The 15,076-nt window shown below is 36.9% G+C and overlaps 1 protein-coding gene across 2 annotated transcripts in view; it reads right to left on the bottom strand.

Moving 5' to 3' along the window:
- TMPRSS15 (transmembrane serine protease 15) overlaps positions 1-15,076 on the bottom strand; it is a 138,826-nt gene that overhangs the window by 67,526 nt on the left and 56,224 nt on the right. For both annotated transcript variants that reach the window (XM_043893080.1, XM_043893081.1), the window contains 5 exons: positions 14,482-14,622; positions 13,648-13,797; positions 4,174-4,279; positions 3,707-3,857; positions 1,232-1,367 (listed from right to left, as the gene is read on the bottom strand). In XM_043893080.1, coding sequence (XP_043749015.1) covers positions 1,232-1,367; positions 3,707-3,857; positions 4,174-4,279; positions 13,648-13,797; positions 14,482-14,622 — 684 coding nt within the window. The remainder of the gene's footprint in view (positions 1-1,231; positions 1,368-3,706; positions 3,858-4,173; positions 4,280-13,647; positions 13,798-14,481; positions 14,623-15,076) is intronic.

The raw sequence follows: 15,076 nt of genomic DNA, 5'->3' as shown, positions 1-15,076 counted from the left end.
TACAAAATGAAGTGAGACAATTATTTTTAAACAATTATTTTAAACAATGTTGTGAAGCCCAAATTATTGATTTCAGATTGCTATTTTCTCCATCGCTAGCTATCATCATTTGCAAGCTTTATTTCTGATATCAAAATTTTGTTTTGCAGAGAGGTTTTTGTTACCAAAAGGAACAAACAACTGACAGAGAGAGGCTTTAGTTAATACCTAACAGTATTTACTGATGATCTACATATGCAATATTAAGAACCAGACAACAGTGAAGCAAAGGTGATTTAGATCCAGAGTTTGGGGTCAAGAAAACAATTTTGGGGGCAATATTATTATAGGAAATGACTGAGTATGCACGCATACAGGCACACTTGGTATGTTCTTTTTTTTGTTTCAATTTTTTTGTGTCATTCTGTGGCTTGATCTTAATGCTTCCTTGAAGCCTTTTCCAGCTCACAGTCTCTTCTCCAAAGTCCTCTACCACTTAAGTCTCTCATTTATTAATTTTAGGGACACATAGTTATATGTTGCTTTTCGTATTTATTAATTTATAAATTAATATTATATGGATTATTCTTTCATGTAATAGTGGTTACTGCTATATCTTACATTTTCTTATGAAGTGCTCTGTATGCAATATTTATAAAATTTGAATGAATGTTTCAAATATTGAAGAATTTATGTATAATTCATACAACCTAGCATTGTGTGCATGCTAAGTTGCTTGAGTCATGTCTGACTCTGTGTGACCCTATGTACTATAGCCCACCTGGGTCCTCTGTCTATGGGATTCTCCAGGCAAGAATACTGGAGTGAGTTGCCATGCCCTCCTCCAGGGGATCTTTCTGACTAGGGATCAAATCTGCATCTCTTACTTCTGCATTGGCAGATTTTTTTTTTTTTTTAACCACTAGGGCCACTTGGGAAGCCCCACACCTAGCATTAGTTTGTATTAAATTGAAAACTAAATGGCAATCAGAGCCTAAATTATTTTCAAAAATGAAAATGTACTAAAATTATCATAAACATGAAGCATAACATGATGCACAGCATGATTTCATTGGTGATCTATATTTAATATGTAATATTTTACTAGTTTCCATTTTACTTATATCTTAAAGTTTCTGATTTTCAGTGAAAAGGCAGCACTATGGCAAGATAATAAAAAATAAGTCAGAGAGAGATCTACCTGGAAATACTAATAACCTAATTAGGGAAAACACATGTTAATGTTACTTACTGGGAAGTTCTGGTGGAAGAGTTGGGACTAAAGTTGGTTCTGGATAGAGGCTCACATTGCAAATCCCATATGTTAGGCTAATGTCATCCAATGCTATATCACTCAGGAACTGGTTTTTAAACCCATAGAAAGCAATCTGTAATTCAGAGAGGTACACAAAATGATTCCACTTTAATCTTTTCTGATTGATTCTTCTTGTGGCCCAGTATTCTCTGGAGAATCAATACTGCCATGTCCAAGTAAATGTGGACAAGTTATCACACAGTGAAATATTGCTTTTCAAGGTCCTTTGGCTGAGCCCAGCTTCCTAACTACGCATTCACGGTGGTCTAAATTTTTGCTAGTGTCTTCTTTCTGTGTTAGGCAACATCGTCACAGTTTCTTTATGTCTCTAGCTCCTTCTTTCATGATATTGTCAAGCTCCATGGTACTCTGTCACATATACATATCATCTTGCAGGGATAGCAACCTTATTCTAGGTTCTTTCCACAACATTATTAAAAGTCCAGGTAGCTGGCTGCCTTCCTAGAGCATACAACCCTGAAGAGAGTGAAAGTTGCTCTGTCATGTCCAACTCTTTGCAACCTCTTGGACTATACAGTGGAATTTTCCAGGCCAGAATACTGGAGTGGGTAGCCTTTCTCTTCTCCAGGGGATCTTTCCAACCCAGGAATCGAACCAGGGTCTCCTGCATTGCAGATGGATTCTTTACCAACTGAGCTATCAGGGAAACCCCTAGAGCATACAACTCTGAAGAGAAGACACACTGATTAGGTAATTTAAAAGAGAGAAGAAGGAAACAAGAGAAAATATGAATATGATACAGTTATTCAGAGCCAGATAGTGGCTCTAGTGGTAAAGAATCTGCCAATGCAGGAGACACAAGAGAGTTAGATTCCTGGGCTGGGAAGATCCTCTGGAGTGGGGAATGCCTGCTGGTACTGGTCATAATTGACCTGAGAAGTTTGTGTGAGATATATGACAAAGGTGATGATCAGAGGACACAGACCAGACCTGGGAGAAAGGTCCAATCTTCAAATGAAACGTATTAGGTTCTTAAGAATAGTGGGTATTTTTGACTGAACTTTGTTGGATCCTCTCCTGTCTGGGAAAGGAAAGACATAAACTGAATACCTGATGTGCTAATTGCTATGTAAGGTGCATTGAATATATTATCTTATTTAATTTTTCTGACACTAATTAAATTGAATTTACAGTCATCTATTCACTCGTTTGTTCATTCATTATACTTACTTCAATATACAATCATCTATTCAATCATTTGTTCATTCTACCTACTTCATGGTAGACACTATTCCATGTAAGAAGAATCTTTTCCTTTCAGATACACGCAAGCTGAATGTCAAAGAGACTAAAGTAACTTTTTCAAAATTTTGTAACTCAAGTGGCAAAGCCAAGGTGTAAATATTTATAGAACTCAGTCCTCTCACTTTGCCTGATGAAAAAGTGGATGCAGTTTTGTAACTTTTAAGACTCTCCACGAGTTGCCCAAGATTTAGTTACTGTAATACCTATCTTCCTGCTTCTGCTGTCTTATTGTTTCTTCATGTTCCATTTTCCTTTACCTTTCCTTGAATTGTCAGAAAATGAAGATGCAAAAGAAAACTTTACAGAATTATAGAATCAGAAGAAAGAGGATAAGAAAAGAGGATAGGACAAAAAAGAAAGCTGGGAGGAATACACATGAGAGTCATTGATTATCGCCTGCTTTTTATCAAGTCACAGGAAAGCACTGAATCTTCACTGATGACAATGTCTGTCCAAACATACATCTTCTGAAAGTTATACTCTTGTATCTGAAATTGCCCAATTAAAACATTGTTAATTTGGTCAAGCTATTAGCTTATATGATCCCATATTTTAATTGCAAACACCCTTGGGAAGAGAACATATTAAGCTGCTATGTGAAAAATTAATTCACCCTTAAGTGAAATAAATGATCAGAGACTTCCCAATGATACAGCTCATAGAACTTGTCTCAAGAGGAAATATATGGTGATTTAGTCAGAATGGGGCAGCGTGTGTGGATACTGGTGGGTGTGGATGTTCTAACAGGAAAAGATGATTCCCTAGAAAAGTGTAGGGGTCATTTAGGTGGTGATCTTGAAAAGCTGGAAGACCTAGTTAGGCAGTGGAATAGGAAGACATGGTTGGCTTGTGCTAGAAAGTTGCTGAAGAAAGCTGAAATATCCTTCGAGTTTTCTATGAATTTTATGGCTCATTATAAGTAGTACTTCCATGTAGTAAATTGTTCCTCAGTAAGTGGTTTTTAATGTCAGTGAATAATTGAAAATAGAGGCACTCAAATACATTAAAAAAAGAGGAAGATCAGGAAAGAAGAGAAAATGACTTAGCCATACCCAGAAAGTAAATTGTTTTTCATATATCACCATAAACTATAATTGTATCACCATTTTATAACACAAATACATGGTTATAAAGTGTTTTGCCCACCTTAAATTCCACTGTTTCATTTAATGTTACTTGTCCATAGTTCCAATTTTGTCCATAATTTCCTTCTTTTTGGAAAATTGTCTTCTCCATGTTTTGGTCACTGCTGATATTAATGCTTAGTTTGTAAACATTTTCACCATACATATAATACCTAGTTTGGAAAGAAGCAACAATTAGTCAATTCCTACAACATTAGAAAATGTGTATATATATATATATATATTCACATATATGTAGATATATTAGGGTTCTTCTATATCCTTCACTCAAATACCTCTTTTCTCTTAGGTGAGGGAGCTGATAGAGAAAAGCAAGCTTTCAGTATTTGCTACTTTATGAATGGGAAAAGTAACGACCAATGCATTAAAACTTGGGGCAACATCTTAGTAAAATTTGAGCCTGGCAATGTAAGAAAAACAACATCACTCGTTAAATATGACGTTACTTAACATGTGTCTATAACATACCAGAAACTAAGGCAGGCTTGTTTGGGAGTGGGATCTAATGGGAGAGTTAAAAGTCCTACTCTTTCTCGTCTTCCTCCTGGTCCAGTTGGGGTGGAAATGTAAAATCCTGTAAAAAAACAACAAAAATATTTTGCTCCACTTAAACATTAATGATTTTTTTTTTGGTGTGAAATGACAGTTGTGCTTTCCTTCTATATAATTCATAAACAGGAAAGCACATAAAGAAACATGTTTAGGTAGAAGGGAAAGGAGCTATACTAGAAGCCAAAAGGCAACTTCCATAATCAATTGTTATTTAAGAAAGTCACTTCTCAACTTTGGACTTCCCAATAGCCTTGAACTGGAACATCGCTAAGGATATAACAAAATCCAAGTTTCTAAGAGTTCACATGACTCTTTCATCTTACTATTTTGAGCAAATACCACTTTAGTTCCAATTTATTAAATGTTTTGAGTATTCACTCCTTTAGAGACAATAGGACAATGAAGATATTTAGATATGTTGATGGACTAACTCACTTAAGGCAAGTACTTAAATACAAATTCGAAGGGAAAATTCAATTCCTTCTATTGGAGTTTCCCTTACAATTGTATCTGTCACTAACTTTTCAGGTCATTTAAGTCAAATTAACATCTTCAGAAAATCCTTCTTGGTCTTCCCAACTAGATGTGACTCTTGAATTCTTAGTTACACTTGTACTTCTCTAATGTCACTTAGAGTATTCCATCATGTATTATATTTATATTCATATGTGATGTTAAAGACTTGTTAGAAGTTTGGATAAAAGAAAGACACTTGGTACATTTTCTTAATTCTCTGTGTGGATTCAGTTCAGTTCAGTTCAGTTCAGTCGCTCGGTCATGTCCGACTCTTTGAGACCCCATGAACCGCAGCACGCCAGGCCTCCCTGTCCATCACCAACTCCCGGAGTTTACTCAAACTCATGCCCATCGAGTCGGTGATGCCATCCAGTCATCTCATCTTCTGTCGTCCCCTTCTCCTCCTGCCGCCAATCCCTCCCAGCATCAGGGTCTTTTCCAACAAGTCAACTGTTTGCATGAGGTGGCCAAAGTATTGGAGTTTCAGCTTCAGCATCAGTCCTTCCAATGAACACCCAGGACTGATCTCCTTTAGGATGGACTGGTTGGATCTCCTTGCAGTCCAAGGGACTCTCAAGAGTCTTCTCCAACACCACACTTCAAAAGCATCAATTTTTCGGCGCTCAGCTTTCTTCACAGTCCAACTCTCACATCCATACATGACCATTGGAAAAACCATAGTCTTGACCAGATGGACCTTTGTTGGCAAAGTAATGTCTCTGCTTTTTAATATGCTATCTAGGTTGGTCAAAACTTTCCTTCCAAGGAGTAAGCGTCTTTTAATTTCATGGCTGCAGTCACCATCTGCAGTGATTTTGGAGCCCAAAAAAATAAAGTCAGCTGCTGTTTCCACTGTCTCCCCATCTATTTCCCATGAGGTGATGGGACCAGATGCCAGGATCTTAGTTTTCTGAATGTTGAGCTTTAAGCCAACTTTTTTACTCTCCTCTTTCACTTTCATCAAGAGGCTTTTTAGTTCCTCTTCACCTTCTGCCATAAGGGTGGTGTCATCTGCATTTTTGAGGTTATTGATATTTCTCCCAGCAATCTTGATTCCAGCTTGTGCTTCTTCCAGCCCAGTGTTTCTCATGATGAACTCTGCATATAAGTTAAGTAAGCAGGGTGACAGTATACAGCCTTGATGCACTCCTTTTCCTATTTGGAACCAGTCTGTTGTTCCATGTCCAGTTCTAACTGTTGCTTCCTGACCTGCGTACAGGTTTCTCAAGAGGCAGGTCAGGTGGTCTGGTATTCCCATCTCCTTCAGAATTTTCCCCAGTTTATTGTGATCCACACAGTCGAAGGCTTTGGCATAGTCAATAAAGCAGAAATAGATGGTTTTCTGGAACTCTCTTGCTTTTTCGATGATCCAGCAGATATTGGCAATTTGATCTCTGGTTCCTCTGCCTTTTCTAAAACCAGCTTGAACATCTGGAAGGTCTCGGTTCACGTATTGCTGAAGCCTGGCTTGGAGAATTTTGAGCATTAATTTACTAGCTTGTGAGATGAGTGCAATTGTGTGGGAGTTTGAGCATTCTTTGACATTGCCTTTCTTAGGGATTGGAATGAAAACTGACCTTTTCCAGTCCTGTGGCCACTGCTGAGTTCTCCAAATTTGCTGGCATATTGAGTGCAGCACTTTCACAGCATCATCATTCAAGATTTGAAATAGCTCAACTGGAATTCCATCACATCCACTAGCTTTGTTCATAATGATGCTTTCTAAGGCCCACTTGACTTCACATTCCAGGATGTCTGGCTCTAGGTGAGTGATCACACCACTGTGATTATCTGGCTTGTGAAGATCTTTTTTGTACAGTTCTTCTGTGTATTCTTGCCACCTCTTCTTAATATCTTCTCCTTCTGTTAGGTCCATACCATTTCTGTCCTTTATTGAGCTCATTTTTGCATGAAATGTTCGCTTGGTATCTCTAATTTTCTTGAAGAGATCTCTAGTCTTTCCCATTCTGTTCTTTTCCTCTATTTCTTTGCATTGATCACTGAGGAAGGCTTTCTTGTGTGGATTAGCTAAATATTATTTAATATAGTCATGCTACATTAATTTGACTGGCTTTTTATTTTAAAATTTATTAAAGTACTACACAATTGAAATGATTAAATAGATATTTTCCACAACCCTATGGGGAATTATAGGTTAAATGATAATTCTTTTAAAATATCTTTGAGAGTTCTTGGAATTAATCCCAAGAGTCAGCTTCAAAATTTGCCAGTTAAGCATTCAGTGAGTTTTTCTGAGCCATTCAGTTTCTCTTACAACTTCCATCTATCCCTTTATTCTGCTAATTTCTTCATGAACTGAACCTAACCTCTGTCCCCTAAACACTCCAACTTCCAAAGAATTTGTAGTACTACTTCTCTTCCAAGGAGAAGTAGTGTTGGATGTTGATGTAGAGACAGCAGAGATTGCAGACAGAGTAGAACTTTCTGGAAACCTGCAGGGCCCTCTCAAGACAAAAATACTATTCTAAGAATCACTTTGTGATATGTGGGTGCATATAAAATTAACTGAATCTGGTAGATAAATACCAAAAGTTTGAGATTGAGAATGGTGCAAATTCAGCCAGGTTCTGTCAATATTAAAGAGCAACATTATTTTCTGAAATTCAACATCACAGGAAAGATAAGGAAATAAGGACAGTTTTACTTTGAAACACTGAAATTACTCTTATTTTAGAATAGGTTTATAAGCTAAATAAAATGCAGATATCCCACAGACTTAACATACTTTTGAAAATTGAATCTGTAACTATTTTCCTCTCTGGCATAATATTTAGAACAGTACCACAGCCAATTTGTTTCTGTTGAATGTTTCTGCGGTATGCAAAGAAAATAGTTATGATAGCTAATATGTATAAAGCATTTTTTATATGCCAGGCATCTTCCTAAGATTTTTAAAAACATATTAATGTAATATTCATAATATTCCTCCAAAGTCAGGCTCTATTATCATCAACCCAGCTTCCAGATGAGGAAACTGAGATAGATGATAAGATGATTAATGATGACGAGTCATCTAACAGAGTAGATTTAAATGGCAGAGCTCAAATGTGAACCCAGCTATGACTTCAGGGCCTCTATTTTAATGATCCTTACAACTATACAGTGCTAGCTAGCCCCCGAGTATTGGAATGATTATGATTTCATTGAGAAAGGCCAACAAAAAATACTTTCTTCATCTCTTCTAGCTCTTTTGTGACTCCTTCATTTCTGAAATTTTTGTTACTCATCTCATATCCTTGAATGTTGTGGACAAATGGGTCTCTGCTGAGCATCCCAAGGTGCTGAACTGTATCAGCAGCAATGTCTCCAACAGTTCTCTTTGTTTCTAAGAAGAACAGAGAAACGGAGCATTGACAATACAGAGATTTCAAAGCAGGTGCTCCACCAGGAGAAACTTCTTCAGAAAGACTGAGAGTTAAGGGGCTTAGATGTTCTTCCCTAAAGCAATGGTAATTCAAAGTTTATCTGTTTCATTTAGGCCTACCTGTCATTTAAAGTGAAAGTAAAGAACAAAAAAAAAAAAAATCCTGCATGGATAAGAGGAACAGCAGGAGAGATTTAATTCCCTTCCATCTCAGAGGCAGGATGTCTGACACATAAAAAAGCAAGCTGGAAGAAAAATACCCCTTGGAGGGAAATGACTGCTAGATTATGAAATCACCGGTATGAGACTTGGGAAGGACCTATTAAGGCCTCTCATCCGTTCTCATTACACTGCTGCCTCTGGTGGGCTCTGAACTGCTCTGACTCATCTCATTTTAAATAACTCCTGCTTCACAATCTTCTCCTGAGACTGCATTTCCAACCCGACTATTTAAAACCTCCACCTGACATTCAACCTGTCTCACTTTGGTCAGTTTCGTCTTATTTCTTTTGTGATTTAATCTGTTGGCAAGCCGAAATAATTTTTCTCCTCTAAAGTACTTAGAGTCTTCAAATATCAGTGGAATGATTTTTCTCCCTTATTATGATGACATAAAAGGAGAAAATGATAATCTGAACATCAAAGATTTCGACTACATAAAAGCTATCTGTCAGAGTGAATAGATATAGGTGCTTCCTGTACGTCCCTCTAACTACTCTTGCCCAAGTGTGAGAGAGATTTTTTTTTATTATAGTTAAGGGGAAAAAAAATGGTCAAATTATTTGACTGTTTTAGGTCAGGATTCTCTAGAGAGTTGGGGGTGATTATCACCTGGGGGTTAGTCTTCAGCTGTGAAGATTACTAATTTATCCCTAGAGGACCAGGCTGTGGGAAATCACTGATTCAAAGGAGAATAATTATGCATAAGATGATGCATGTCATAATTTTTAGTTTTAAGCATGTAAGTCTAATGAGATTGGCCATCTATGCAGAGCATATTTTTTTCTTTATCCATAGGGTCACACTGGTAACTAATTTAGCAGGATCCTGTTAACATTACTTTCAGATTATATCCAGAATCTGACCTCATAGCACCACATGTGAGTCCCATGGCCTCTTTTCTGGATTAAGTGACAACTTTTCACTGGTCTCCTTGACAACTCTCTTGCCCTTCCATAAACTATTCTACCAATCAAAGTGAATCTTCTCATTCCTACACTTAAACGTCGATGGCTTCTCACTTCACCGGGGAAAAGGGCAGAGCCATGGAAGACTCATTATTATCTGAACCCCATTCACCTTATTGATTCTGTTTCAGTAATGCTGGTTTCCTGGCTTTCCTTCATGCAGGTTAGGCATGCGTCCTTTAGAGCCTTTACTCTGCGTGTTTCCTATGCCTGGAGTAATCTGTATGTCCCTTAAAATTTTGATTCAAATGTCACTTATTGTTTCAATGAGACCCAACCTAATGACTGTATTTTAATTTGCAGAAGCACCTCAACATCTGCCCTCCCCGTTGACATTATCAAGCTTTGTATTTTCCCCCAAGTACTCATTAACATTAAACAGATGCCCAAAATGTAATGATTTGTGATGCGTAGGGCTTATTCTCTGTTTTTCTTTGTTATAAAATGTGTTTCATAAAAGAAGAAAATCTGGTTTCTTTTATTCACAGATACATCCAGAGGTCTTGAATAGGGCCTGGACTCAAAAAAAATACTTCTTAAATAAAGGAGTGAATGAATACAATGAGTGGGAGTTTCAATGATTTCTTAGAGAAATAGATCAAAAGCAGTCACATTCTTGTTAAGAAATACTTCATGAACTATAATTTGTGTGAACTGTATTTTGTTATCCTGGGCTGCATTTTCTAAGGAACTAGGATTATTCAGATACATTTCTACTATAAAAAAAAAGGTGTGCTCTTACTAAGTGTAATTTGCAATTGACATTAGATCAGCTAGTTAATTTTCAACTTATAAAAACATGGATATTGATCTATGTAATACGTGCTGCTATACTTAATTGCTCAGTCATGTCCAACTCTTTGTGACCCCATGGATTGTAGCCTGCCAGGCTCCTTTGTCATGGGGGTCCTCCAGGCAAGAATACTGGAGTGGGTTGCCATCCCCTCTTCCAGGAGATCTTCCCAACCCAGGGATCGAACCCAGGTCTTCTGCATTGCAGGTTGATTGTTTACCGTCTGAGTCACCAGGGAATATTAAATTACAATGCATAAGTGCTCAGGCTATTTTTATGTTATAAGCAATTTCATGGAGTCAATCACTTACTAAAAAAAGTGACTTATTGAGTCAAAACTGTAGACATTCCCTCATTAATTAAAAATAATTTTACATATTAGTTATATTCAGGCACTGAAAATGCACTAGCATCTCAAAGATGAAAAAAGACAAGGTTCTTGTTCCTGAAGAGGACATTGTGATGAAAAGAAACAAGTAAGCAGATATAAGGTCATGTGATAGGAAAAATAAAAGAGGAGCTTTAAAGCTTAATGGAAAGGAAAATTTTAACTTGAAAGTTCCAGAAAGGCTTTGTAGAAATTATGACGTGTGACCCATGTCCTCAATACCTAGAGCCGTGTTTAGTTAAAAGAAATGTTTAATACGTGTTTTTTGAATTGAATTGACTTCTCAATAGTAAACGTATTATAGGATTGATATTGTCTAAGAAAATCATCTAAAGGCATGAATTCCTATTCTGTCCTCTTTGTAATTTTCCTTATTTTTTAAACGGCTTCCCTGGTAGCTCAGCTGGTAAGATCAAAAGCATTGCAACTGCATTCCTTTTTTGAATTGAATCCACCTGCAATGCAAGAGACCCCAGTTCAATTCCTGGGTCTGGAAGATCTGCTGGAGAAGGGATAGGCTACACATCCCAGTATTCTTGAGCTTTCCTGGTGGCTCAGCTGGTAAAGAATCCACCTGCAATGCAGAGACCTGAGTTCTATCCGTGGGTTGGGAAGATCCCCTGGAGAAGGGAAAGGCCACCCACTCCAGTATTCTGGCCTGGAGAATTCCATGGACTCCATGGGTTTGCAAAGAGTCAGACATGACTGAGCAACTTTCACTTTCACTTTACTTTGTAAGATCCATATTACATCTAGATTTGTAGTTAGATCTACTTCTTCTTCATTGATGTGATGATGCTGAAGCCTTTGACCGCATGGATCACAACAAACTGTGGAAAATTCTTAAAACGATGGGAATACCAGACCACCTTACCTATCTCCTGAGATACCTGTGTGCAGGTCAAGAAGCAACAGTTAGACAGGACATGGAACAACAGATTGGTTCAAAATTGGGAAAGGAGTATGACAAGGCTGTATATCGTCACCTTGCTTATTTAACATATATGCAGAGTAAATCACTGAAATGCTGGGCTGGATGAGTCACAAGCTGAAATCAGACTTCTGGGAGGAATATTAATAACCTCAGATAGGCAGACAATATCACTCTAATGGCAGAAAGTGAAGAGGAACTTACAAACTTCTTGATGAGGGTTAAAGAGGAAAGTGAAAAAGCTGTCTTAAAGCTCAACATCCAAAAAGCTATTAATAAGATCATGGCATCCATTTCCATCACTTCATGGCAAATAGCAGGAACAAAAGTGGAAGCAGTGACAGATTTTATTGTCTTGCATTTCAAACTCACTGAGAACAGTGACTACAGTCATGAAATTAAAAGACACTTGCTCCTTGGAAGGAAAGCTGTGACAAACCGTGACAGCATATTAAGAAGTAGAGACATAAGTTTGCCAACAAAGTCCATCTAGTCAAAGCTATGGTTTTTTGCATCATGTATGGATGTGAGAGTTGGACGATAAAGAAAGCTGAGCACCAAAACATTGATGCTTTTAAATTGTAGTGATGGAGGACTCTTCAGAGTCTCCTGGACTGAAAGGAGATCAAACCAGTCGATCCTAAAGGAAATCAACCCTGAATATTCATCAGAAAGACTGATGCTGAAGTTGAAGTTCCAATACTTTGGTCACCGGATATGAAGAGCTGATTCATTGGAAAAAGACCCTGATGCTGGGAAAAAATAAAGGCAAAAGGAGAAGGGGGTGACAGAGGATGAGATGGTTAGATAGCAACTCAATGGACGTGAATCTCAGCAAACTCTGGGAGACAATGGACAGGGAAGGCTGGTGTGCTGCAGACCATGGGGTCTAAAGGAGTCAGACACAACTTAGTGACTGAACAACAATAACAAATATTATGAATACATGCATCCAAGGTGTATGTGGTTGGTCTTTTCACTACAAGTGCCTTATCCCCTAATAATCCCCAATAATTTCTGGTCTGAGTCAAATTTTATCATCTTAATGTTTCCACCTGAAATCCAGTTCTAATATCTCACTTACGTGACAAATATACTTATAAAACATCACCTTTCCCTTCAGTTCAGTTCAGTTCAGTCATTCAGTCGTGTCTGACTCTTTGCGTCCCCATGGACTGCAGCACACCAGGCCTCCCTGTCCATCACCAACTCCCGGAGTTTACTCAAACTCATGTCCATTGAGTTGGTGATGCCATCCGACCATCTCATCCTCTAGGACCATGCTTTAGAATCAGATCTTCCATAGTTTTTCTCTTATGGTCTGAATGGTGGTCTCCCTCCTGCCCCCAATATGCTGAAACCCTAAACCCCAATGTGATGAGAGTGGAGATGGGTCTTTTGGAGGGTAATCACTTCATGAAGGTGGAGCCCTCATGATGGTATAAGTGATCTTGTAAGAAGAGACAGGAGAGATCTCTCTCTTACGTTCTCTCTCTCTGCTACGTGAGAATACAGTAAGAAGGCTCGTGTCTGTGGACCAAAAGGAGGGCTCTCATCAGAACCACACCATGCTGACACCCTGACCTCAGACTTCCTGTCTTCAGAATTGTGAAAAATAAATATTAAGAATACCAATCTGTAGAATTCAGTTATTGCAGCCTGAACAGTCTAAGAAGGCTTATCAGAAGTAAACCTGCCTCTTTATCTGTATTTCAGGGTGGTATGATACTGATCTATTGAAAAGTCTTAAAAAACTAATTTCAGCAAAGCTGCAAGACACAAGGTCAATATCCAAAATCAACTGGATTTCTATACACTAGCAGTGAACAGTGAGAAAATGAAATTAAGGCCTAGAAGACTAAAGTTCAGAAAAGTTAATTACCTCCCACAAGTCCACTTAGTTAATAATAAGTGGCAAATCTATGGCAACAACCCGAGTCTCTTTGTCTCTAATGGCCTCTGTTCTTTTCAACATTTCATGAATATATAAGGTAAAAAATATATTTCTTGACATACTTTTACTTGCCTATTTGATACCATTTTCAGTTAAATTCATTTTATTAGTCCATGATCAAAAAATAAAAAAAAACCTGAAGGAAAAAAGGTCTTGCATTTAATACTGCTCAATTTGAACTGTGGAACAAGATGCCACACTTTTTTACTGGTTTCTGAATTAAATATGAATTATACCTGACTCATTGCCAAAAGTGTGGTCAAAAGTTGGTCCAGTAGATGGAGGGAAGGTGCTTCCCTGAGTCCTTTCCCATTCATTGTCATCATTTAGATCCTGGATCCAGAAACAGAAGCCATCTTCAAAATTACAGTTGATTTTCTCATAATCTGTAAATTAAAAATTTGCTTCAAATTGAGTCAACAATGTGACCAATTATAATATATTGAATTGAATATGATATATACTCATACAGTTTATAATCAAGTGGCATGCACAGAAACATTTTTTTAAATTAATGCTCTCTGTTTAATTTGATTTAGTTAAAAAAAAAAACAAAACAGCTTTTATTGCCAACAGTGTTAATATGTTTCTTATGCCCCATTAGGACTTTAGCCAAGACAAGCCCTTTATTGTTCTTTAAATTTTATAGCTTACCTCTGTTGACTTACCTGCATAAACTTTGTTCCCATTTTTTTTCTCCCTCTATCTATTTACTAAATTTAATACTCTGGTCAAAACTGAATTGATGTGGAACATTCTCAGAATTAATTTTATGCTAATTTTTAATCTTTGAATACTTGCAGTATATAAAAGTTTAATTTAATTTTTCTATTGATTTATATTTTTTAATTGGTTATTTCATTGTTTTGAAGGATGTGATTTTCTAATTTCTCATTTCTTTCCAAGTATCAAGTGGAGAAAGGTATACATATGAGATACTCATTGAAGAACTTGCACAATGAAACAGATAATGATCCTTTTCTAAAATATTAGGTTCTGTTGCTTTTAAAATTCCATTATAGCATTAAAGCACCTGAAGATTCAAAGACTAAGGAATAAACAGTACTTACTATTAAGATCTTTGCTGTTAAATGTAGTGTATGTTACTTTGAAGCCGATATAATCACTTTCATCAGAGCCTATAAGAAATGTGGCAGTAACTTGATTGGAAAAAATCCTAATTATGCCAGGATTATTTGACCAGAGAGAAGCTACAAAAAAAAAAAAAAAAAAAAAAGAATGTTTTATGTACATATGTATCTATTCATTTATCTATTGATGTGTTCATCATTCATCTATCCATTCATCATTCTACTGATCTATCAATCTTTTTATCTGATCCTAAGGTTAACTGAAAGCATTAGTCCTAAAGTTAATTTATTTGAAATAAAGTGTCCCTTGCTCTATTATAATAATGTTTCAAATTAGAAGTACATAAGTTAAAAAGTTGTGAAACAAAAAATGACTTTAACACTATCAGTATTTCCCATGCTATACTAACAGGGGCTAAGCATCAAAATAATAGAAATAAGGGTATCTGTCTCTTTATTTACATAACTGTAGGACCTCAGAACAATCCTAGGCAATTTAAGTATTGCTTCTACAGAATTTTATTTATTTATTTTTCATTTATTTTTATTAGTTGGAGGCTAATTACTTTACAGT

This window comes from Cervus elaphus, chromosome 31 (genome assembly GCF_910594005.1).
Source record: "Cervus elaphus chromosome 31, mCerEla1.1, whole genome shotgun sequence".
Taxonomy (NCBI): domain Eukaryota; kingdom Metazoa; phylum Chordata; class Mammalia; order Artiodactyla; family Cervidae; genus Cervus; species Cervus elaphus.
This window is presented reverse-complemented; position numbering and strand designations above follow the sequence as displayed.